We start from the raw sequence: 27,100 nt of genomic DNA on the forward strand, positions 1-27,100 counted from the left end.
CGTTTCAGACAAATAGCTATCCAACATCTTCTTAATTGTTCTAACTGTCAGAAAGTTTCTCCTCAGTTCTAAGTTGTTTCTCTCTTTGATTAGTTTCCACCCATTGCTTCTTGTTCTACCCTCAGGTGCCTTGGAGAATAGTTTGACTCCCTCTTCTTTGTGACAACCCCTGAGATATTGGAACACTGCTATCATGTCTCCCCATGTCCTTCTTTCTATTAAACTAGACATACCCAGTTCCTGCAACCGTTCTTCATAGGTTTCACCCTCTAATCCTTTGTTGCTCTTCTCTGCACTCTTTCTAGAGTCTCCACATCTTTTCTACATTGTGGCGACCAAAACTGAATGCAGTATTCCAAGTGTGGCCTTACCAAGGCATTATAAAGTGGTATTAACTCTTAACCTGATCTTGATTCTATCCCTCTGTTGATGCAGCCTAGAAATGTGTTGGCTTTTTTGGCAGCTGCTGCACACGGCTGGCTCATATTTAAATGGTTGTCCACTAGGACTCCAAGATAATTTAGGAGAGGATATGGAGGTTTTAAAAGAGGTCAGGTGTCTGCCAGGTGCTACTGCCAGCAGAGACAAGAGGCGTATTCTTAAGATAGTCAAGAATGCAAGTAAGGACTGTGACGTTGATGCTATTATACATCTTGGCACTAATGATCTATCCCAGAAAGATGTACTTTCTGTGCAGAATGATTTCCAGAACTTGGGGTATGAACTTAATAGTATAGGTTGTAGGCTTATCTTTTCAGAGGTTTTACCTGTATATAAGGAACAAAAAGGGAAGGGCCAGCGTGTAGCAGAGTTTAATGTGTGGCTAAAGGAGTGGTGTAAAAGGGAAGGCTTTGGTTTTATTAGTCATGAAGCCTGTAGCTGGTCCAATGAAAAACTGTACAAAAGAGATGGGTTGCACCCATCCAAGAAAGGGACTGAGTTACTTGGCATTAAATTCACAGATTTTCTTGATAAACATTTAAACTGAAGAGCGGGGACAGAGAATTAATAGATACAGAACATCTCTGTCCCCAGCAAACTAAAATTCATAGGGTTATAAATGCATGTAACATAGATGTGTGTGTGGGTAAGATTATCACTCCTGCTGTCAAGCAAAACCAAGCATGTAATAGTGATTGCCATACCATGTGCATGAATCACACAAGTGGCAAGAAAATAGGGGCAGTCAGGCATAACACAGGTTATGTAGACAGTAAACACAAGGTCAATCAAAATGGACTCAAATGTCTATATACCAATGCACAGAGTATGAGGAATAAACAGGGAGAATTAGAAATTCAAGTAAAAGAGGGCAGATATGATATTATTGCCATTACAGAAACTTGGTGGGATGAAACTGACAAATGGAACATACAGCTAGAAGGATTTAAATTATTTAAAAGAAATAGACCAAATAAAAGAGGAGGTGGAGTTGCACTATATATAAGAAATAACTACGTCTCTACAGAAATAGAGCACAACAATAATGAGAACTATCTTGAATGCATTTGGGTCAATATTAAAGGTTGTGGGGGAAATGACATTGCCATAGGTCTATACTACAGGCCACCCAACCAAGCAGAGGAAGAAGATGAACTTTTTGCTAGTCAGCTAACTAAGGTATGTAGGAAGCACACCACAATAGTAATGGGAGATTTTAACTACCCTGACATCAACTGGGAAACAAACTCTGCACCAAGTGGAAGATCCAACAGGTTCCTAACAAACCTAGCAGACAACTTTGTTTTCCAAAAAGTAGAGAAGGAAACAAGGGGATCAGCCATACTGGACTTAATTCTCACTAACAGAGAGGAAATGATAGAAGGTGTTGAAGCCATAGGAACCCTGGGGGCAAGTGACCATGCAATATTGGAATTCAATATTATCCAAACACAAGTAGTAGAACAAAGTCAAACTAGAGTCTTGAACTTTAAGAAAGCTAATTTCAATAAACTTAGAGAGAGCTTGGGAAAAATTCCATGGATGAGAATCCTCAAGGGGAAAACAACTCAAGAAGCTTGGGAAATTTTGAAAAATGAGATTACAAAAGCCCAGTCTAACACAATACCAATGAAGAAGAAAAATAACAGCTCCCAAAAGAAACCAGCATGGCTGCATAAACAACTATCTGACAACCTGAAAGACAAAAAAAGTAAGTATAAAAAGTGGAAGGAGGGGGACATAACTAAGGCAGAATATCAGCAAATAGCCCGAGCCTGTAAAGATGAAGTGAGGAAAGCGAAGGCTCACAATGAAGAAAGGCTTGCCACAAAAGTAAAAATTAACAAAAAAAGCTTCTTCCAACATGTTAAAAACAAGAAAAAAGTTAAGGAAACAATTGGTCCATTGCTAGGAGAAAGTGGCAAGAAGGTGACAAGCAACAGGGAGAAAGCAGAACTATTTAACTCATGTTTTGCATCTGTCTTTACACAAAGGGATAAAACAGTCCAACCTATCAAAAGCAGCACCACAAAATTAGGAACACAAATTGAAATAGGGAAGAAAATGGTAAGTGAGCACCTGTCTACCCTAGATGAGTTCAAATCACCAGGACCGGATGGATTACACCCCAGAGTTCTGAAGGAACTAGCAGACGAGATCTCAGAACCACTGAATTATATCTTTCAGAGATCCTGGAACACCGGGGAACTACCAGAGGACTGGAAAAGAGCTGATGTGGTTCCCATCTTCAAAAAAGGGAAAAAATTAGATCCAGGAAACTACAGACCTATCAGCCTGACCTCAATACCAGGAAAGATTCTGGAAAAAATAATCAAGCAACGAATTTGCGAACACCTAGAAGCAAACAAAGTAATAGCCAAAAGCCAACATGGATTTGTCAAAAACAGATCATGCCAGACTAATCTTATTGCATTCTTTGATAAAGTGACAAAATTAGTGGACCAGAGGAATGCCGTTGATATAGTTTACTTGGACTTCAGTAAGGCTTTTGATAAGGTAGACCATAACCTACTACTAGATAAAGTAGAAGAATGTGGGTTAGACAGCATCACCACCAGATGGATTCGTAACTGGCTGACCAACCGTACTCAACGTGTAGTCCTCAATGGAATTGCATCTATATGGAGGGAAGTATGCAGTGGAGTACCCCAAGGCTCTGTTTTAGGCCCAGTACTCTTCAACATCTTCATCAATGATTTGGATGAGGGAATAAATGGGGAACTCATCAAATTTGCAGATGATACCAAGCTGGCAGGAATAGCCAACACTCCAGAAGATAGGCTTAAGATACAGAAGGATCTTGACAAACTTGAACATTGGGCACTATCTAATAAAATGAAATTCAATGGTGAAAAGAGTAAGGTTCTACATTTAGGCAACAAAAACGGAATGCACAGGTACAGTATAGGTGATACCTTGCTCAGTAGTAGTAACTGTGAAAGGGATCTTGGAGTCCTAGTGGACAACCATTTAAATATGAGCCAGCCGTGTGCAGCAGCTGCCAAAAAAGCCAACACAGTTCTAGGCTGCATCAACAGAGGGATAGAATCAAGATCACGTGAAGTGTTAATACCACTTTATAATGCCTTGGTAAGGCCACACTTGGAATACTGCATTCAGTTCTGGTCGCCACGATGTAAAAAAGATGTGGAGACTCTAGAAAGAGTGCAGAGAAGAGCAACAAAGATGATTAGGGGACTGGAGACTAAAACATATGAAGAACGGTTGCAGGAACTGGGTATGTTTAGCTTAAGAGAAAGAAGGACTAGGGGAGACATGATAGCATTGTTCCAATATCTCAGAGGTTGCCACAAAGAAGAGGGAGTCAAACTATTCTCCAAAGCACCTGAGGGTAGAACAAGAAGCAATGGGTGGAAACTAATCAAGGAGAGAAGCAACTTAGAACTGAGGAGAAATTTCCTGACAGTGAGAACAATTAATCAGTGGAACAGCTTGCCTCCAGAAGTTGTGAATGCCCCAACACTGGAAGTCTTTAAGAAGATGTTGGATAGCTATTTGTCTGAAACGGTATAGGGTTTCCTGCCTAGGCAGGGGGTTGGACTAGAAGACCTCCAAGGTCCCTTCCAACTCTACTATTGTATTGTATTGTATTATCCCTTTCACAGTTACTACTGTTGAGCAAGGTACCACCTATACCAGTGATGGCGAACCTTTTTTTTACCGTGTGCCAGAATTGCGTGCATGCTCGCTACTGCACCCCCCCCACGTGCCCACTCAATTCCCCACCCAACTGCGCATGCGCACGTGACACACACACACACACACAGACACACACCGCATGCACCCCTTCCCCCATGCTCCAGAGTCTTTCCTGAAGCCTGGGGACGGCAAAAATGGCCTCCCCCGCCCTCCTTGATGCCCTCTGGAAGCCAGAAACAGATCCTTTGGGACCTTTTTTTGTCCTCTCCAGCCTCTTCCTTCCTTGGCTGTTGGAAGAGCGCTGCGCCCGTTTCATTCTCTTTGGGAGCCACCATGCTTGCCCTGGCGCAAGACTAGAGCTGCTGGGGAGAAATCAGCAGGAGGGGGAGAAGAACACAAACTTCTGCTAGGGATGTCTTCTTCCCCCCTCTCCCCCAGATCTCTCCCTGGCAGCGCTCGCCTCACGCGGCAGCAAAGTGTGTGTGTGTGTGTGTGTGTGTGTGTGTGTGTGTGTAAAATATCAGCTATTTGCTGATGTTCTGCCATAGTTATGCCCCCTCTCTTTCCACTTTTTATACTTATCTTTTTTGTCTTTCAATTTGTCAGAGAGTTCTTTATGCAGCCATGCTGGTTTCTTTTGGAGCTGTTATTTTTCTTCTTCATTGGTATTGTGCTAGACTGGGCTTTTGTAATCCCACTTTTCAAAATTTCCCAAGCTTCTTGAGTTGTTTTCCTCTTGAGGATTCTCATCCATGGAATTTTTCCCAAGCTCTCTTTAAGTTTATTGAAATTAGCTCTCTTAAAGTCCAAGACTCTAGTTTCACTTTGTTCTACTACTTGTGTTTGCATAATGTTGAATTCCAATATTGCATGGTCACTTGCCCCCATGGTTCCTGTGGCTTCAACACCTTCTATCATTTCTTCTCTGTTAGTGAGAATTAAGTCCAATATGGCTGATCCCCTTGTTCCCTTCTCTACTTTTTGGGAAACAAAGTTGTCTGCTAGGTTTGTTAGGAACCTGTTGGATCTTCCACTTGGTGCAGAGTTTATTTCCCAGTTGATGTCAGGGTAATTAAAATCCCCCACTACTATTGTGGTGTGCTTCCTACATACCTTAGTTAGCTGACTAGCAAAAAGTTCATCTACTTCCTCTGCTTGGTTGCATGGCCTGTAGTATAGACCTATGGCAATGTCATTTCTCCCCCAACCTTTAATATTGACCCAAACACATTCAAAATAGTTCTCATCATTGTTGTGCTCTATTTCTGTAGAGACGTAGTTATTTCTTATATATAGTGCAACTCCACCTCCTCTTTTATTTGGTCTATTTCTTTTAAATAATTTAAATCCTTCTAGCTGTATGTTCCATTTGTCGGTTTCATCCCACCAAGTTTCTGTAATGGCAATAATATCGTATCTGCGCTCTTTTACTTGAATTTCTAATTCACCCTGTTTATTCCTCATACTCTGTGCATTAGTGTATAGACATTTGAGTCCATTTTGATTGACCCTGTGTTTACTGTCTACATAACCTGTGTTATGCCTGACTGCCCCTATTTTCTTGCCACTTGTATGATTCATGCAGATGGTATGGCACTCACTATTAAATGCTTGGTTTTGCTTGACAGTGGAAGTGATAAGCTTACCCGCACAAACATCTGTGTTACATGCACTGATAACCCTATGAATTTTAGATTGCTTGGGACAGAAATGTTCTGTATCAATTAATTCTCTGTCAAACATTTGTTCAGTTCAAATGTTTATCCAGAAAATCTGTGAATTTAATGCCAAGTAACTCAGTCCCTTTCTTGGTTGGGTGCAAACCATCTCTTTTGTACAGTTTTTCATTGGACCAGCTGCAGACATCATGACTAATAAAACCAAAGCCTTCCCTTTTACACCACTCCTTTAGCCACACATTAAACTCTGCTACAGACTGGCCCTTCCCTTTTTGTTCCTTATATACTGGAAAAACCTCTGAAAAGATAAGCCTACAACCTATACTACTAAGTTCATACCCCAAGCTCTGGAAATCATTCTTCACAGAAAGTACATCTTTTTAGGACAGATCATTTGTGCCAAGATATATAATAGCATCGATATCACAGTTCTTACTTGCATTCTTGACTATCTTAAGAATATGCCTCTTATCTCTGCTGGCAGTAGCACCTGGCAGACACCTGACCTCTTTTAAAACCTCCATATCCTTTACTAAATTTACATCCGTTATGATTGAATCACCAACCAGAATGTGACTTCTCTTTTTGCATACCCTGCTCTTCTTGTGCGACTGATGTGTGATACCTGGTTCCCTATTTCACCTTTCCAAAGTAAGTTCTTCATTTTGGACCACGATCCCCTGCTTATTTGAGTCATCATTATCACAACTACCTTGACCTGTCTCTTTAGTGTCCCCAGTAGGGTCAGCAAGGCCGCTATATCTATTATGCTGGGTCACAGCAAAAGCTTTGTGTTTATGGTTCTCAGTTCTTACCCTGCCAGATCCCACGGTTGTCCAGACTGCTCTTCTCCTGCAGAATCTTTCCGGGGGTGGGGGCTGATAGCGTGGTATCTCCATAGAGTGGAATGGCCGAATTGGACACCTAATTTTTGCTTGGAGAGCACAGATTAGAGATTCTAGATAGGTAATCTGTCTATGTAGACTATTTCAGCGTTCCAATTATCATGCAGAATTAAATCAGAATCAAAGGCAAAACTTTCCTTAAAGTTCCAATTTAATAAATCAGACATCTTAGTACCTCTGTGAAAAATCCCAACTCTGATTTGCTTCCTGGAATTCCACCCAGTCGAAAGTTCATAATCTTATGCCCACTCCCATAAATCCATCACATGGCCCAATCTTCTTCTTCCACGCTGACATCTCTAACCAGCTGCTTCCGGTCAGGTGTCGAGGTGCGGAGACAAAAGATGACCTTGGGCTTCTAGAAAAGAATGACAACAACCCATTCCACAAATCTACTCCTTTCTATTCCCCCCCTCCCAACTACTACACTAATTAAACAGCATAGGAAAATAATAGAAAGTGTGGCAGGCCAAAGATCCTAAAGAGGAAGAAAAATGTTTCCTGAAAAAAGAACAACATAAAAGTTAACATAACAAAAATTAACCACCTCTTCCTCACCCAGGCCTATCGGGAAACTTCTCATGGAATTGTTTTACTAACCTCTCCACTTTTAGGTTCCAACTTTTCACCCCCGTAGCTTCAGACCAAGGGTAACCTTTCCAATGCACTAAGTACTGCAAGTGACCCCTATTCAGCCTGGAGTCTACAATTTTTTCCACCTCAGATTGTGTTTCCCCTTCTATCACTACACTACAGGAGGAGAGAAAGGTTGGGTGGATGCTCTTATGTTAGACCAAATTACTGGTTTCAACAAGCTACAATGAAATTCTGGGTCAATTTTCCCTAGACTTCTGGGTAGACTGAGTCGAACTGTAACTTGGTTAGCTATCCTCACTATTGGGAATGGACCTAGAAATTTGGACCAAATTCCTTGCTAGGCATTCTTAATCTTATGTATTTGGTAGATACAAAAACATTGTCCCCCACACGGAAGGGGGTTTGAAGCGAGCGATGTTTCTTAGCTTGCTTCTTGTAGGCGTCTGCCGCATCTGCTAGAGCCTTTTTCGTATTCTCCCATCCTTTCTTTAGCATGTCCATCCATTCATTCAAAGACATGGAGAAAGGAGGTTCTCTAGGCAACTCAGGCATGGCAACAAATTCCATGCCGCTGGTAATCTGGAAAGGAATTAATTCAGTGCTGCTGTAGACTGCATCGTTGTACGCCACTTTGGCGAAGGGTAGCAAGTCCGACCAGTTGTCTTGCTGATAGTCCACATAATACCGGATTCCACCACCGCATTGGCTCTCTCTGCTGCGCAGTTCATGCTGGGATGAACTGCTGAGCTCAGTTCTTGTGTGGACCCAATTGATCTCAGGACCTCTCTCCACAACCTGGCTGTGAACTGGACTCCACGGTCTGAAATGATCCTCTTGGGTACTTCGTGCAGGCGATAAATGTGCTTCATAAACATTTCCGCTAATTTGTTTGCAGATGGCAATCCTGAGCAAGCAATGAAGTGCGTCTGCTTGGAAACCAAATCAATGACTGTCCAGATTACTCTGTTCCCACTGCTGTCTGGGAGTTCCACGATGAAGTCCATTGCGACCTCTTCCCATGGTCGGTTAGGGCTGGCCACTCTTTGTAGCAGTCCAGGGGACTTCTCCAGCAGCTGTTTGGCCTTTTCCTCCTCCGAGGCCTCCCCCTTCGTAGGACTCTTTGTCACCTTAAGTTGGGGATCCTCTTCCAGAGGTTGTTGGCCCTTTTCCTCCTCCGAGGCCTCCCCCTTGGTAGGACTCTTCGTCACCTTAAGTTGGGGGTCCTCTTCCAGAGGTTGTTGGCCCAGATGACTTTTTTCTGGTGGCATCTGGGGCTTTCTCTTTACCGCCGTGGTGGTTGGTGTGCACCTTTGTGGCATTGGGGCTGGAGCCAAGCACTCCGATGCTCTGTGGCCAAGTTGACAGCAACGGTGGCATTTTATTGGCCCCCACGAAGGAAGGAACCTAGTTACATCTCTAAACTTAGGAACCACCACTTCACGTTGTTCTGCTATCCATCCTGCAGCTTCCCCATTGGTAAACCCTTCTTCCATTGTGCAGATTGATTCTCTGTAGGAAAGTGGGTAAGAACCTGTTGGGGCATTTCAGGTGCACATGGTCCTGCCTCCCATCCTGCAGCCTTCCCTTTGGTATTCCCTTCTTCCATTGTGGAGATTGCTTCTCTGTAGGAAGGTGGGGTAAGAACCTCCTACAGCATTACAGGGGAGACTGGAACCGGTGGGGAGGTCAATCCCTCGGTTGGCCACTGCCCAGTTATCTGCCATGGTGCCATCTGCTGAGGGAGGACAGGTGCCCACTGGCATCTCTTCCATCCATGACCTGGGGTTAAGACCCATCCCAGGGTTGCCTGATTCACAGGTTGCAGTTCAACCAATGATGGCTGGCTAGGGGGGGTTATGTGCCAAGGACACCTCTGCTGGCTTGGAGGAGTTATGGGCCAAGTAGGTGCCCTCCGCTGGCTTGGAGACTTTTCCCATTTCTGATGGCCACGGATTTGCCCACTGGAATCTTTTCCATCCATGCCCAGGGAAGTATGCCCACTTTGGTGGTGCTTCATTCACAAGCTGCAGCCCAATTTCTTGTGGCCTGCAAGTGAAAGATGCTGGCCAAATCCCTTCTTGCTGTCTGGGTTGAATTTCCCATTTTGATAGGGAATCTGTCTTCAACTCAGTTGCATTGTAATAAGTCATTTCATTTATCGCTGTATGGAAGAAGTAATTATCTCCACTCCAGTCCTCCAGTCCATTGCAGCATTTATTAGTGAAGGGGGGGGGGGAGATTGACTCACGTTTGGCTGAAGAAGTTGGTCTGGGATTCCAAACATCTTGTCGTTTCCAGCTGTGTGCAGAATCTTTCCCCCCCTCCAGATGCTATAAATTTTAAACAGGAATTCCTTCTTTGAAGATTTGCAGAGAAGCATCTCATCTCAGCTTCTTATCTCAAAAAGCTTTCTCATAATTGTTCGCTGATATTTTATGCTGTCCCACTCAGCATTGGGAATTCAGCACTCCCTCACCACCACCACCCGTGTGAGGGGGGTTGCTGGTGTTTTATTTTAAAGGGAGAGTTGGAATATTTATTTTCAAATCAGAGTTGGAATAATGTCAGCGTTCCAAGTATCATGCAGAATTAAATCAGAATCAAAGGCAAAACTTTCCTTAAAGTTCCAATTTAATAAATCAGACATCTTAGTACCTCTGTGAAAAATCCCAACTCTGATTTGCTTCCTGGAATTCCACCCAGTCGAAAGTTCATAATCTTATGCCCACTCCCATAAATCCATCACATGGCCCAATCTTCTTCTTCCACGCTGGAATCTCCACCCAGCTGCTTCTGGTCAGGTGTCGAGGTGCGGAGACAAAAGATGACCTTGGGCTTCTAGAAAAGAATGACAACAACCCATTCCACAAATCTACTCCTTTCTATTCCCCCCTCCCAACTACTACACTAATTAAACAGCATAGGAAAATAATAGAAAGTGTGGCAGGCCAAAGATCCTAAAGAGGAATATATTTGCAGGCCTGACAGACTATTAATTTGTTTTCAAAGGGGACAGTATCCAAATTTGAAAAGAGTACTGCAAAAGACAGGTGCAAGATAGCTATTACATTGAACTAAACCGGTCATTTTGAAATAAAATAAAATCACAATTTCAAGCACAGTAACCCAGAATGTATTATTACTATTTTGGTTTATGGACATATGATTCTACCTACTCCTCTTTTTTAAAAAAGATTTTTTTTTATTTTAATTGAACAAAAACACAAAAAAGAATCATCCTTCATTACATCTTGTAGAAAGCGTGTCGATTGTTTACAATAACTTTCGTGCATTTCTTCCATAGTCATTACTTGTAGTTCATATTAGATTATACACTTTAAATCAAAAATCTTTATGTATCTTACTATCAATATACCACAATTCTCATTTGACTACAATTATTTGAACGTGCTTCTACCTGAATTTATTCATACTTAAAAACACAAACACATAATGGCATTTGTTAGCTATTTCAAAAATCCTCCAATAACATTACACTTTTATAACATATTCTGAGTAAAAGTCAATTAATAAAGTAGCTAAGCCTCCCCCCTTCCCCCAAATTCACTGTTTAGAATTTATATCCAAGTTGCTTTTACCAACACCAGAGCATGTATATATGATTAAACAATATCCATTAACATTTCCTTGTTGTTATTATAATTAGCTAAAAGTCATTTACTATTTATATCCCAACTCCTCTTGTCAACCCCCCCCCCCAAAAAAAAAACATTACACTTTTATGACAAAACCTAAATAGAAATTTGTTACTAAAATTTATAGGTCTTTTTCCCAGGTCGCAATCTATATCCAGATTTCTTTTACTAGTTTAAGAGTACATAGTATATATCATTAAGTTGTATCCATTATCATTCCATTATTGTTAATTATAGTTATTTAATTGTTGACCAATAAACATTTAATAACAATCTAAAACAATCTAAAATTACTAAATTCCTACTTATTGCTCAACCAAAATTAACTAATTTTTTATTATCAACTTTCATTGTCAACCTGTATCTTTCCAGTAACAAAACAGTCTTATCTCTCTTGCCAATTGTGGTGTCAGTCTTCTTTTTATCACCTTTATAAGGTTTTTATAGATTTCTCTCCGCACTTTGCTGCTTGAAGGATTTCTCAGGTAATCTCGTTGCCCTCCAATTATTTTTAAAGTTAGCTTGTTTTTGGTTATCAATCGTGTTTCTGAAAGAGTTTCTCTTCTTAAATCCATCATCATTACCCTTTTTTCTTCTTCTGTATCTTGAAATCTGGGGTAGAGCTCCAATTCGTCGAAATCCCTCTTTCATGTTCCCTTCATTCCACTTTCACCCACATTTGCTCCATTAATAAATTCATCGGTTGTCTTGTCTTTATCTTCTATATCTTCATTCTCCACTTTAGTTTTTGGGGCTCCAACCCCTTCATGTTTTGCTATGAAGAATACTAGTTTTTCCAACTTCTCAATTCTCCCATACCCTTCCAACAAATTTTGAATCCAGCAAAATATTTTCAAATCTTAAGGTTTCCTCATCTGAATATTGATCCATGTTTCAGAAAGAAAGAAAGAAAGAAAGAAAGAAAGAAAGAAAGAAAGAAAGAAAGAAAGAAAGAAAGAGAAAAAAACAAATAGCCACTGCCACTCTAGCCTTTCAAGCCTCTTTTATTTTTTAATTTTAGGTTGATTTAAGCACAAGGGTTTTTTTTTGTGCTCTTCAAAAGAGAAGAATTCTGTTCTGTTTTGTTTTTTTCCCCCTTTCTTTCCCCTGCCAAAATAGTTCTCACAGGCACCTGTAAAAACAATTCGTGCCCTTGGCTCTTTTTCAGTTTGTATAAACAAATTACAAACCCTTCAACTACAAAGTCAGTGAAAACGGAGAGAAAAAAATAAGAGATACATTGTTTCAAAATCTCCAGCTTCCGACTTCCGAGTGGCCATGTTGCTACTTTTCACTTTCACTATTTCAGGTGTCATCGCAACGTGGCTCCTCCCCTCTCTACCTACTCCTCTTTTTCTCTCTGTTTCCCCACTTCCAGCCAGCAGCTCCAATCACCAGCCACAGGAAGGTTCCAATGAAATGGAGTTAAAGGGCCACTACCTGCTCCTCTTTTTCTCTCTGCTTCCCCCCTTCCAGCCAGCAGCTCCAATCACCAGCCACAGGAAAGTTCAAATGAAATGGAGTTAAAGGGCCACTTGCTGCTCCTCTTTGTCTCTCTGCTTCCCCCCTTCCAGCCAGCAGCTCCAATCACCAGCCACAGGAAGGTTCCAATGAAATGGAGTTAAAGGGCCACTATCTGCTCCTCTTTTTCTCTCTGCTTCCCCCCTTCCAGCCAGCAGCTCCAATCACCAGCCACAGGAAGGTTCCAATGAAATGGAGTTAAAGGGCCACTATCTGCTCCTCTTTTTCTCTCTGCTTCTCCCCTTCCAGCCAGCAGCTCCAATCACCAGCCACAGGAAAGTTCAAATGAAATGGAGTTAAAGGGCCACTACCTGCTCCTCTTTTTCTCTCTGCTTCCCCCCTTCCAGCCAGCAGCTCCAATCACCAGCCATTTTTTCTAAATCCAAATTGCTTGTTAGAGAGTAGGTTGTTTGTCTCTAACTGGAGGGTGATGAATTGGTTTATGATTGATTCCATGGCTTTACAGATGATGCAAGGAAGTGAGATTGGTCAGTAATTTTCAACTAGGCTGGGGTCTCCTTTTTTGAAGATTGGAATGACTGTTGCTAATGTCCATAGGTAAGGAGCTGGTTCTGAAAGATACCTCGTAGATGGTATTTAGAGGTTCAGCTATGGCAGTGGAAAGCTTTTTCAGAATGTAGGCACATAATCCATCAGAGCCAATAGATAGAGATGGCTTTATGTTGCATAGTGCCCTTTCAAGAATATCTTCTGTAAATAATGATGTCAATTTTGTCATTTTTTGTTGAGAATACACAGAGTATTCATACTTTTCAGCAGAAACTGTCAATTTATGGATCTGAGCAGTCCTGCCCCAAAAGGCCATTTTTCTGCCCCTCAATAATTTAGAATGGAATAGAATAACAGAGTTGAAAGGAACCAAGGAAGTCTTCCAACCCACTTCTTAGGCAGGAAACCCTACACCAGACAAATGGTTATCCAACATCTTCTTAAAATCTTCCAGTGCTTCACAACTTCTAGAGGCAAGTTGTTCTACTGATTCATTGTTCTAGCTGTCAGGAAATTTCTCCTTAGCTCTACGTTGCTTCTCTCCTTGGTTAGTTTCCATCCATTGCTTCTTGTCCTGCCTTCCAAATGTCATGTGAGGAAAACCATAAAATAAAAATTTAGAATGTGGTGTTAAAACTTTTGTGTGTAAGTACAGGTAGTCCTCGAGTTACAACAATTCATTTAGTGACCATTCAAAGTTACAACAGCATTTTTCACACTTGCAACCATTCAGTATCCAAATGGACATGTCATCAAAGTCAGATGCTTGGCAACTGACTCATATTTTTGATCACATGTTTTGTGTTCCAAGGCAGGGAATAAAAGACAGCTGCTAGACGTTAATCTTTATTTAAAAACAACAGTAACTGACTAAGCCAAGAAACACAATCTCCGGCTGACAGCAATTTATACAAACGCCGACAGTCGGGGAACCAATAAAAGGAAGGTCTACCCGCGCCACCTACTGGTGGATCGGCTCAGTACACAACACCCCTTTCCCCTGGTTCGTGCAGACGTAGTCCCGTAAATACCCGGGACGCTGGCGCACGCGCAGAGATCTTCGCAGGGGAGGAGTGTCTGTGGTTGACGTAGGAGGATGGCTCGGTCCAGAAGGCAGGTGGAGCGGTTCCAGAGGCCCCGCCCCGGGAGGTGCACCAAAGTTACAAGATAAGTCTGCAGATCTAAACGTGGTGGGGGACACGGGTTCGGAGCTAGCTGCGTTGTTGTCGTTGGGCCGGCAGGCGACGTCGCTAGGGCCTAGTCTACTCGGAGTTGATGGTCTATCCGGAGACCCATCGTCAATTCGCCACCGCAGCTGATCTATGTGGCGCCGCCACATTCGTCCGTCGCCGAGTAGGACCCTGTAAGAGCAGGGCCCCGTTATGTCCGCAATACTTCCAGGTACCCACTTCGGATCACCCGCGAAGTTCCGTGCAAAAACCCTCTCACCCACCCGAAAAGCCCTAGGAGGGGGAGAGGTAGGAAGAGGGGAAGAGAAATACAGAGGGTGTAAACGGTCCAGGGTGGTCCGGATTTTCCTGCCCAAGAGGAGTTCAGCAGGACTTTTGCCTGTGAGGGGGCACGGGGTGGAATGCTGGGAACGCAGATAGGTAGTAATCCGGGAGGATAAAGGAAGATTAACCATGCGGGCAAGTGATTCCTTGGCGGAACGCACAGCACGTTCAGCCAGGCCATTCCCCGCAGGGTGAAAGGGAGCGACTGGGGCATGGCGAATACCCAAAACTGCAAGGAATTGTTGGAATTCCTGGGAAGTGAACTGGGGGCCATTGTCCGAGACAATGATGTCCGGCAACCCATGGGTGTTGAACAGTGAATTAAGGATGCGGATAGTGGCTGCGGAGGTGGTAGAGGGCATAGGAAAAAGTTCCACCCACTTAGACCAGGCATCTATGACAAGGAAAAAGGAAGTGCCTGCGAGGGGGCCCATGAAATCTATATGGAGACGATTCCACGGAGCCCTAGGATGTTCCCACTCGTGAGCAGGGGCGGAGGGAGGGGCGGGACGGACCTGTTGGCATGGGGTGCAGCGCTGCACCCAAGCCGTAATGTCTGCATCCATCGAGGGCCACCAGACATACCCCCTGCCCAGGGATTTCATCCGGACTATGCCTGGGTGCCCTTCATGGAGGCGTGCAAGCACAGACTGGCGCAAACGGTCAGGAATGACCACGCGATGGCCCCATAGGAGGCAACCCTGAAGCGCGGAGAGCTCTGTGCAGCGCCGGTAAAAAGGGAGAAAACGGGGTTCGACAGAGGAGGGAGGCATCCCCTGCGAACATAGTTAAGGACAGCAGAAATGGTGGAATCAGAGAGAGAGGACAGGGCTATACTGGAGGCGGTAATGGGCAGATGGAGTTCGTCCAGGAGGTGGATGGACTCAATGGGAGCTGGGTCGGAAAGAAGCAGGGGAAGCGGGCAGCGGCTAAGAGCGTCCGCGTGGCCCATGTGGCGGCCGGGCTTATGAATGAGGGAGTAATTGTAAGCAGAGAGAAATTCCGCCCAGCGCGACATGCGAGTGGAGAGGATGGGAGGAGTAGGGCTATCCCCTGTGAGGATGCCCAAAAGAGGCTTGTGATCCGTAAGGAGGGAGAAAGGACGGCCGTAGAGATAGTGGTGGAAACGTTTTACCCCCGCAACGGCGGCCAGCGCCTCTTTGTCCAGCTGGCTGTAATTTCGCTCAGGCTTGGACAAAGTGCGGGAGTAAAAGGCAATAGGGGCTTCCGAGCCATCAGGGTAAGCGTGGCTCAGAACAGCCCCGACGCCGAAGGGGGAGGTGTTGCAAGCAAGGAGCAGAGGAAGGGACTGATCGTATTGTACCAGGACAGGTGGGCGCGTGAGAGATTCCTTGACAGCCATGAGCGCCTGTGCTTTGCGGCTAGTCCATGTCCAGGCGGCAGAGCTATCTAAAAGCCTATGGAGAGGCTCTGTGAGGGAAGCTTTATGAGGCATGAAAGAGGAATAGAAGTTGAGGAGGCCAAGAAAGGCCTGCAACTCAACCTTGTTAGAGGGAGTGGGGGCGGAGAGAATGGCGTCTATTTTGGAAGGGGAGGGATGGACGCCATGCCGGTCAATGAGGAAACCTAAGAATTCAACAGAGGGAACACCAAGCTGGCATTTGGAGGGTTTAAGGCGGAGGCCAGCTTTACGGAAACGCTGTAGGACGGAGCGAAGAACTTTGGCGAGTCCTGATCAATCCTGAGCAGCGATCAGGACATCATTGAAGTAGGGAGTGACGCCAGGGATCCCATGGAGCAACCGCTCCATGAGACTTTGAAATATGCCAGGAGCAACACTAATGCCAAACTGGAGCTTTTTGCATTTAAAAGCGCCGCGGTGGGTCACGATTGTTTGCGCAAGCGCCGTGGCGTCGTCAACAGGGAGCTGCTGATACGCTTGCGCAAGGTCCAATTTAGCAAAAATCTTGCCCTGGCCGAGTGTGTGCAGGACGTGTTGCACAACTGGAACAGGATAGGGATGGGCTTGAAGGGCCTTATAGACAGTTGACTTAAAGTCCGCGCAGATCCTTACGGATCCATCGGACTTCAAGGGGACTACTATAGGAGTCTCCCACGAAGAAAAGTCCACAGGTTGAAGCACCCCCTGGGCAAGAAGCTTATCAATTTCAGCGTCTACCTTTGCCCTTAAGGCAAAAGGCAGACGTCGGGCTTTGAGACGGATAGGAGCAACAGTAGGATCAAGGTTGAGGGAAATAGGAGAGCCCGTATAGCAGCCCAGAGAAGAAGAGAAAACATCAGAAAATTCAGAAAGAAGGGAAGAAAGGTCATCCCCAAGGGAAGAAGAACACCGGGTAGAGTGGATCCCCGAAACAAATAGACCGAGAGCACGGAACCAGTCCATCCCTAGTAGAGAAGCTAGGTTTTTTTTTTACAATTAATAATGGCAGACGCCCATTGAAAGAACCGTAGGTAACAGTAGGCGTCGCGCAACCCAGCAGCGGAATTGGGTTGCCCTGGTAGTCTCGAAGACGGCAGCAGGCAGGAGTTAGGTCATGTGTTCGGAAGTTAGGCAGAAGAGAAGAGAAGGTGCTCCAGGACATGATAGAACGGGCAGATCCGGTGTCCAGTTCCATGGAGCACGGGCTGCCTTCGATCTGAAGCGAGAGATGGATCTTACCACGTTCTCCCTGGGAGGAGGAGGAAGCGTCGACGACCCATTCCGGACAAGAGTCGTCAATGTCACCTAGGGAGAGAAAATTTTGGCGCCTGGCAGGGAGAGGCGGCGGCGCTGGCCGGTAGATAGAAGGCACCGTAGCAGGACGGGAACCAGGAACAGTAGAGCGGCAAACATTTGCTAAATGGCCCCGTTTACCGCACTTTCGGCACACAGCAGTGCAGAAACGGCAGGCTGAGCGCAAATGGTGGCCGCCGCAGCTGAGGCAATTCCGTGTATCTTTATGGCTCAAAGATTGCAGGCGGTCAATCACCAAATCTAAGTCAGTTTGAAAAGAGTTAGAGGCGACAAGCTGGTTGGTGGCTGAAGAAATAGCTGGAGGAAAATGCCTCTGGTCAGGAGTGGATTGACCTGCCATTTCGTAAGCGCGAGCCTCATCGACAGCATTCTTCAATGTGAGGTCCGAGTGGGAGAGAATGCGCCGGTGGAGATTAACATCCTTTAAACCATAGATGAATTGCTCGAGGAGCGCTTCGTCTAGGTCGGCAAATTCACAAGTAATAGCGGCAGCTCTAAGCGCGGCTACGTACTGACTTATAGATTGTCCATCTCGTTGAACGCAGTGGCGAACGTCTTGGCGCCTGGCAAAACGTGAGGGCGCTGGCTCATAGTGTGTTTTAAGTTTTGCCATGAGAAGCTCCCATGGCATGATATGAACAGGGGTGGGGGCAGATTGTGCCTTTGCCGTGGCAAACATTTCTGGGCCACAGTAATTCAAGAAAATACCCCTCTTATGTTCAAGCGAGAGATTCAGCAGGTCATGGGCTTGAAGAAAACATTCAAACCGTTCCATAAACGCCTCCCAGGATTCGGCCTCAATGCGGAATGAAGCGAAGAAAGCTGTATTAGCCATAGTTCTTATGGTGTGAGGTTCAGGTTCGCTCACCTTCGTCGCCAGTTTTGTGTTCCAAGGCAGGGAGTAAAAGACGGCTGCTAGACGTTAATCTTTATTTAAAAACAACAGTAACTGACTAAGCCAAGATACACAATCTGCGGCTGACAGCAATTTATACAAACGCCGACAGTCGGGGAACCAATTAAAGGAAGGTCTACCCGCGCCACCTACTGGTGGATCGGCTCAGTACACAACAACATGATTTCATTTTGTGACTATCTGACAAACTAAATCAATGGGGAATCCAGATTGACTTAACAACCATGATACTAAGTTAACAACTGAACTGATTCACTTAACAGCTGTGGCAAGAAAGGGCGAAACTCACTTAACCAATATCTCACTTAGCAACAGAATGTTTGGGTTCTCTTGTGGTCGTAAATTGAGGGCTACCTGTAATTCTGCCATTTGGTTAAAAGTGCAGTTGTGGAAGTCAAAATACAAATGCCCAGTGATAAAGAGAACTTTTTGCATTGTTATGTCAAAGGATCCAAATATTGGTGTTACTCCTCATTGCTCATATCTCAACCAAGACCCAACTCTAATTTTTCAGATTTATACCTGTTTCCTATGATGATGGCCACCACAAAATGATAGATGCCATGATGTTTCGTTTCTGCCTTTCAGCTAATTGCTTCAATTTCTGAAGATCTCTTTTCTTTCAGATACTTGACAATTTGAGGAATGTCCACTTCAACAACAGTGCCGGAGATAAAGTCTCCTTCTCAGAAACTGGACTGAGAACTGCTCGTTATGATATCGTCAACTGGGTTGTCCACCCCATTAAAATTTTAGTACCTGTGAAAGTTGGGCACAAGGATCCCAGGGCTGCCCCAGGCCAGGATTTCACCATTAACTCTGATGCGATCATCTGGGCCTCAAAGGTGAGCAGGAAGGAAATGTTGTAAATTCAGGAAAAGAATCACTCTCTCCTGGGGATGCTGAACATCCTTCTCAGATGAAAAGAGGTCTAAATATGTAGAAAAGCACTTTGGTATTTGGTGAATTATTTGCATTTGAGGTTAACAAATTTGAAGTCTAATTTGTGAAAGGTCCAACAATGGGTGGGAGTAGGAAGAACTTCTCTTTAAAACCAGGATGCTATTATACAATACAATACAAGAGTAGAGTTGGAAGGGACCTTGGAGGTCTTCTAGTCCAACCCCCTGCCTAGGCAGGAAACCCTATACCGTTCCAGACAAATGGCTATCCAACATCTTCTTAAAGACTTCCAGTGTTGGGGCATTCACAACTTCTGGAGGCAAGCTGTTCCACTGATTAATTGTTCTAACTGTCAGGAAGTTTCTCCTCAGTTCTAAGTTGCTTCTCTCCTTGATTAGTTTCCACCCATTGCTTCTTGTTCTGTCCTCAGGTGCCTTGGAGAATAGCTTGACTCCCTCTTCTTTGTGGCAACCCCTGAGATATTGGAACAGTGCTATCATGTCTCCCCTAGTCCTTCTTTCTCTTAAGCTAGACATACCTAGTTCCTGCAACCGTTCTTCATATGTTTTAGTCTCCAGTCCCCTAATCATCTTTGTTGCTCTTCTCTGCACTCTTTCTAGAGTCTCCACATCTTTTTTACATCGTGGCGACCAAAACTGAATGCAGGATTCCAAGTGTGGCCTTACCAAGGCATTATAAAGTGGTATTAACACTTCACGTGATCTTGATTCTATCCCTCTGTTGATGCAGCCTAGGACGGTGTTGGCTTTTTTGGCAGCTGCTGCACACGGCTGGCTCATATTTAAATGGTTGTCCACTAGAACTCCAAGATCCCTCTCACAGTTACTACTATTGAGCACGGTACCACCTATACTGTACCTGTGCATTCCGTTTTTGTTGCCTAAATTAGATTGGATCAGGCTGTGATTTCCATGGACTGTTTCTGTTCAGTTGGATTGTCATCATTCTTTCTTTTAGAAAAACCATAGTTCAATGTAGCAACTTTGAAGTTCAAGATCCAAATTTTAGCATCCCTTGGTGTATTACTAACGGCACTGATCCCCCCAGGAGTGTTTCTTTTTCCTTCTTTTTCTATTAGAACTTGGTGAACACCTTTTTATGCAGACATTCTCAACAGGAAAATGGGAAAGTGGAAATGAATAAATTAATTGTGTTCATTGCCCAAGGCACTTCAAATATTTCTCTTTTCTCTTTTAGAAGGTGCCCTTTGCCAGGTGTGGCAAGAAGAGGTGCCAGGCAGGAGAGAGGAAAAGAGTTCCAGAGGGAGAGCCAGTTTGCTGCTACCAATGTCACCCTTGCCCTGAAGGAACCATCTCAAATCAGACAGGTAGAACAGTTTTCTTTTCTTTTTTAAATATTTTTTTTTAAATTTTCTATTTTCAAAACAAACACAACACATCCTTCTTTAGATACTGTAGAAAGTGTATCAGTTGGTTACAAAAACCATAAATATCAGCAATTTTAATTTCTTTATATTCATTTTCCTGTTCGGTTTTTTGGATTTTAACCACCATTTTTCCACTTGATAAACATCTTCAATTTTTTCATCATATTTTGCTGTTAGATCCACTAAGTCTTCCAACTTCTTCTCTATCCTCTCATGTGTGTTTGATAATTTCTGCATTTCTGAGAATATCTTTTGCAGACTTAAAACTTCTTTCTGCTGTTGAAATTGTGCCATTATCTCCAGCTAACAAACACTGCTCCTCTATCTTAGAAGGTTTTAACAAGATTAAGCATAGATTCACAATAACGTTTTATTTTCACCTTTCTCTGGTTAAAGATATACTTCAAAGGGACATCTTTATGCTTTTCTTCTTATCACTCTCTATAAACAAGCAGTGAGACCTTGAAGTGCCAAACCAGGATAATCAGTGAGAAAAGTAAAAGTGTTTCGTTTCACACAAACCTCCAGCCTCTGAGTAGCAGTGCTATTGTTGCAGTGTTGCAATTTTCTTTGTTTCTTTTTGTATCTTTTTTGTATTTCAAGTTTTAAAAAGTCTGATTCTTGAATGAGTTAGAAGAACACCCACAGTAATGAAAGAGATGAATTTTAGTCCATAGGTTACAAAGAATAGTAAAAGAAAAAAAATAGAACAAAACTTAATCCATTCATTTTAAAAGGCTTCCATAAATTCCGTCCGTGAAGATAGCATTTAAAAAGTAAGATAATCCACTGTCCAAAACCATTCCAAACTTAATTCCGCTGCTTATTTCTTCTGTTCTCCAATTTAAATTAATTTTAAGTTTTTTATAGGCAGTCTCTTTTAAAATGGTAAAAATTCCTCACCAGCTGGAAACACTTTCTCTTTCCGTATACTTTCATTTTGGAGCTACCCCGACTTCATCAGCCTAACGGCTGGATTTTTTGTCATCGGATTGAAGAACTTCTCTTGGATCAATCAGGGACTTTGCGATGTCCCTGAGATCAGCAAGACGTGTTCTTCCTGTTCACCGTCTCTGCGGGATGCTTTAGATCCGTTTGGACCACCCAGCAGCAAAAGTATCGACTGCGATCTCAGAGCATTGAGATTGCACGTCGTCTCGTCGTGACATTGGCTCCTCCTTCAGGTAGAGCACTTTTCAAATGCAAATCTTCCAGGATCTAAGAGGTCATTGAGTAGATAAAGATGTTAATTTTATTATTTTTGTTGGGAATACACTACATCAGAGTATTCATACTTTTCAGCAGAGACTGTCTGTTTATGGATCCTGCCCTGACAAGCCATTTTTCTGCTCCTCAATAATTTGATGCAGGATAAGGACACAGTGTATGGGCCCCCTACCAGCCATACAATACAATAAATACAATACAATACAATACAATACAATACAATACAATACAATACAATACAATACAATACAATACAATACCATACCATACCATACCATACCATACCAATACCAATACCAATACCAATACCAATACCAATAATGCCACCAATACCAATAACGCCACCAATACCAATAATGCCAATAATACCAATAATGCCAATAATACCAATAATGCCAATAATACCAATAATGCAAATAATACCAATAATGCAAATAATACAAATACAATACAATACAATACGAGTTGGAAGGGACCTTGGAGGTCTTCTAGTGCAACCCCCTGCCTAGGCAGGAAACCCTATACCTATTGTCTATTACCTATTGTCATATCTCATCAGGAAAAACTTTTGCCAAATCTCTGAAAGAATGGCTTCTGAGAGTCAAGGTTTAGCACACATTCTTTAGGGATCCTTCTTCTGTTAGCATTTTCTGTCTCCTTAACCCTAACCCTATCAAGAATGAGGAAATCAGAAATTTGAGGAATTTCAAATAAATTTAAAGGATTATTTTAATCTTAAATTCCATTCAAGAATCTGAACTACTAGCAGTCAAAGTGAATTGGTGGTGGATAAGAGTCAATGGAATTCAAGGTGGGCTGGATTTAGATCTCTTGTGGGTGTGAAGGGACTCAAGACTGATGATGCATTTCATCCCAACCTCAGCCCAGCCCTCTCTTACTGACTTACTATCACACATGGTGGATATGCGAGGCAGCCAAAAAATACTGGACCAAAATTAAAAAGTGGCTTGAGGAAATAACGGGAACTGCATTGATTGGAAACCAGAACTATTTTTATTAGGTTTAACCACAACACAGTACAGTAGAGAAATATTATACCTAATCCTACATATTACAACTGTGGCCAGAATATCATATGCACAGAAATGGAAAAACAATATAGTACCGAAAAAAGACAAGGAGGTAAGGAAGATCTTAGAATGTACGGAGATGGACAAATTGACAAAGGAAATACAAGGAAAGGAGGAGTCAGAATGTTATTTAGTTTGGGAAAAATGGTACAAATGGCTAGAGAATAGAAACAAGAAATTAGGAACTGTAAAATTAAGGTATAGTAGAGTAATTAGGATATAGAGATAAAATGGGGGGTAGGAAAATAAGTTAAGATATATCAATGTAAGAAAAGTATATACAATACAATGTAGGTAGTATGAGAATCTGATATAAATGGTTAAAAATGAATAATTAAGAAATTGTACACAAAAATGAGTAAGAAACCACAAACGTAAAATTTGGAATGTATAGGAGGGGAAACAATAACTGTAAAGATTCACTGATATGTATCATATTTTTGGAATATAAGACGCATTGGAGTATAAGACGCACCAAGATTTTAAAGAGGCAAATTTTAAAAAAAGTTTTTGCAGTCTGCAGACCTCCTAAAAACAGCCCATTTCTCGTGAAAACGGCCCCGTGTATTGTAAGAAAAAGTGACATGCATAGCCTTTGGGAGGCTTGTAAAGTGCTCCTGGGGGCTGGGAGCCCCCCAAAACAAACAAAAAGGAGCTGTTTTTTTATTGTTTTTCCTGGGGGCTGGAGGGGGCAAAAATGAGCACAACATGGCCCATTTTTCACACATTTTTGCCCTCCCCAGCCTCCTAAAGGCTATAAATGGCAATTTTTGCAAAGGGGGTGGGGTTTGAGGAAGTCAAAAATGCTGTATTCAGTGTATAAGATGCACCCAGATTTTTAACCTCTTTTTAGAGGGAAAATGGTGCATCTTATACTCCAAAAATACGGTATCTGCTTTAAGATGTAACGTTTAGTTCCTGTGTTGTTTTTAGTTACATGTCTATCTTTGTTGATGTGTGTAAGTGGTTAAACATAAAAATTAAAAAAAGACTGATGATGCATTTATCCCTACCTCAGCCTAGACCTAAGCCAATAAACAATGTGCACACATAAAATACAGGATTCCTGGCTGATAGATCCATTCATCTTCTTGGAGTTCCAGTTTAAAGTGGAAAAGAAGAGTTTGCAACGTCTCTCACACTGAAAGCCACAGCAGTCATATTTTAGCAATGACAGGAGATGGCCTTTTCTTTCTCACAAAAATTGACCAGGCCAGTTGGAACTGAACAGATTCTATTCTCTGGCTTACCTTGCCCTAGAATCATCCTGAATGAAGGATGGGTTTTTTTTTGATGCACCATCAATTACACTGTATCACTACCAATATCATTAGTGGGTTGGCCAGAGCAAAAAGGAGACAGTTATGTCAATCCTTGCAGAGGCATAATGATCATGGCAGATGATGCTAAAATCCTTACACAAAAATTCTTATTTTCAGATGCAGCCCTCTGTGACCCCTGCCCAGAAGACCAGTATCCCAATAAGGAGAAGGACCAATGCATTGCAAAGAAGATCCACTTCCTCAGCTATCAAGAGACCCTGGGATACACTTTGACTTCTCTAGCTCTTTTCCTTTCTCTGATTACATCTGCAGTACTGGTGATTTTCCGTAAACATCATGACACACCGATAGTCAAGGCTAACAACCGAAATCTCACCTACATCCTCCTGGTCTCCCTCCTGCTCTGCTTCCTTTGCTCCTTTTTCTTCATTGGTCATCCTGGGAAGCTCACTTGTCTCTTCCGACAAACTGCCTTTGCCATTCTCTTTTCACTTGCAGTTTCCTCTGTGTTGGCAAAAACAGTCATGGTGGTCTTGGCCTTCATGGCCACAAAACCAGGGAACAAGTCAAGGAAACTCTTAGGAAAACCTCTCACCAACTCCATTGTCTTTGCCTGTCCCCTAATCCAAGCAATTCTTTGTGCCACCTGGCTGCTAACTTCTCCCCCATTTCCCAACTTTGACTTCCACTCCTTAGTAGGAGAGGCTGTCTTGGAATGCAAGGAAGGCTCAGATTTGATGTTTTACACTGTCCTTTCCTACCTGGGTTTTTTGGCCTTTGTCAGTTTCATGGTGGCTTTTCTGGCCAGGAAATTGCCTGACAGCTTTAATGAAGCCAAGTTCATTACTTTCAGCATGCTGGTCTTTTGCAGTGTTTGGATCTCATTCCTCCCCACCTACCTGAGCACTAAAGGGAAGTCCATGGTGGCTGTGGAGATCTTCTCCATCTTGGCCTCTGGGGCTGGTCTCTTGGCTTGCATCTTTTTCCCCAAATGCTACATTATTCTACTGAGGCCTGATCTGAATTGTAAAGAGAATATAATGAGGCACAAGAACCTCTGATTGATGTGGGAATTGTGAATTTTATTTTGATTTTTGGACTTTAAATTTGATTTTTGTCTGTATGTTTGATCTGATTTCTAAACAAATGAGATGAAATGAGGGCATGGTTTCGCCATTAAATTGAAATCAAGTGAATTGACTAATCACAATCTCTTAATCAGCAACCATTAGCTAAACTTGTATGTATGTATGTATAACAGTATATCAGCTCTTAGATACCAACAATACATATTTATGAATGTTTTATGTCAAATAATATTTCAATGCAAATTTTAAACCATTTTTCTGCCTATTTTTCCATTTCTCTACCATTGTTATATTCAAAGTTCCTTGTCCGATAAATCACACATTGTTTAACGTAATTGTTTTCCAGATTCAGTTTCAACAATATTTTACAGACCTCGTTAGCATTTTCAAATTATTTTTTACTGACTCAAATCCAACTTTGCTGCCTATTTTTTTGTATTTTATTAGTTTGTCAAACATGTACAAGATAGCAGGTATTAATATAAACATGGACATGAATGAAAGAGGTGAATACAAATCAATGGGGACAGTAGGACAGGAATTGTAGGTACGCTGGTGCATGCCCCCTTTAGGGACCTCTTAGGAATGGGGTGAGGGCCACAGTAGACAGTTTAAGGTTGAAGCTGTGAGTGTCAGAGGGTGCAACTATGGAGTCAGGTAGAGCATTCCAGGCGTTGACCACTCTGTTGCTAAAGTCGTATTTTTTGCAATCAAGTTTGGAATGGTTTACCTTGAGTTTGTATCAATTGTTTGCCCATGTATTATTGCGGTTGAAGCTGAAGAAGTCATTGACAGGCAAGACAATGTAGTAGACAATTGTGTCTACTGTGCTTAGATCATACCACAGGTGGCACAATTCCAGATTGTCCAAGCCCAAAATTTCAAGCCTGGTGGCTTAGGGAATTATATTGTGAGTAGAGGAGTGGAATACTCTTCTTATGAAGTACCTCTGTACCCGCTCAATCATGTTAATGTCCGATATACATTGTGGATTCCAGGCAATTGAACCGTATTCAAGAATTGGGCTGGCAAAGGTTTTGTATGCCCTAGTTAGCAATATAATGTTACTGGAGAAGAAGCTTTGCAAAATTAGGTTAACAACTCTTAATGCCTTTTTGGCAATGCTGTTACAGTGGGTTCTGGGGCTTACATCACTTGAGATGAGTACTCCTAGGTCCTTGACAGAATGAGGGTCATCTACGAGGTTGTATCCACCCAGTTTGCATTTGGTGTTCTGATTTTTATTGCCAGTGTGTAGGACAGAGCATTTATTGGTTGAGATTTGGAGTTGCCAGTCTCGCAACCATTCAGACACATGGTCAAGGTCACTTTGTGGAGTAGTGTTGTTGTCAGTGGTGTTGTATAATTTTACGTCACCAGTGAAGAGGATGAAGCTGCTTTTAATATGACCGCATATGTCATGGATGTAAAGAAAAAGAGTGTGGGTCATAGAATGCTGCCTTTTTGATCTTGGTATCCTAGTGGACAACCGTTTAAATATGAGTCAGCCGTGTGCAGCAGTTGCCAAAAAAGTCAACATAGTTCTAGGCTGCATCAACAGAGGGAGAGAATCAAGATCACGTGAAGGGTTAATACCACTTTATAATGCCTTGGTAAGGCCACACTTGGAATACTGCATTCAGTTTTGGTCACCATGGTGTAAAAAAGATGTGGAGACTCTGGAAAGAGTGCAGAGAACAGCAACAAAGATGATTAGGGGACTGGAGTCTAAAACATATGAAGAACAGTTGCAGGAACTGGGTATGTCTAGTTTAATGAAAAGAAGGATTAATGGAGACATGATAACAGTGTTCTAACATCTCAGGGGTTGCCACAAAGAAGATGGAGTCAAACTATTCTCCAAAGCACCTGGGTGTATAACAAGAAGCAATGGGTGGAAACTAATCAAGGAGAGGAGCAACTTAGAACTGAGGAGAAATTTCCCAACAGTTAGAACAATTAAT

General features: G+C 42.7%; 1 protein-coding gene across 1 annotated transcript in view; it reads left to right on the forward strand.

Annotated features, from left to right (window-relative positions):
• Positions 1–27,100, forward strand: part of LOC309385057 (vomeronasal type-2 receptor 1-like) — a gene marked incomplete at its 3' end in the record, with an annotated part of 200,640 nt that overhangs the window by 65,275 nt on the left and 108,265 nt on the right. Inside the window, exons 3-4 of the mRNA XM_081939130.1 lie at positions 18,763–18,981; positions 20,258–20,387. Of these exons, the coding sequence (XP_081795256.1) occupies positions 18,763–18,981; positions 20,258–20,387 (349 nt within the window). The remainder of the gene's footprint in view (positions 1–18,762; positions 18,982–20,257; positions 20,388–27,100) is intronic.

Source organism: Natrix helvetica (assembly GCF_964273705.1).
Source record: "Natrix helvetica genome assembly, chromosome: 1".
Taxonomy (NCBI): domain Eukaryota; kingdom Metazoa; phylum Chordata; class Lepidosauria; order Squamata; family Natricidae; genus Natrix; species Natrix helvetica.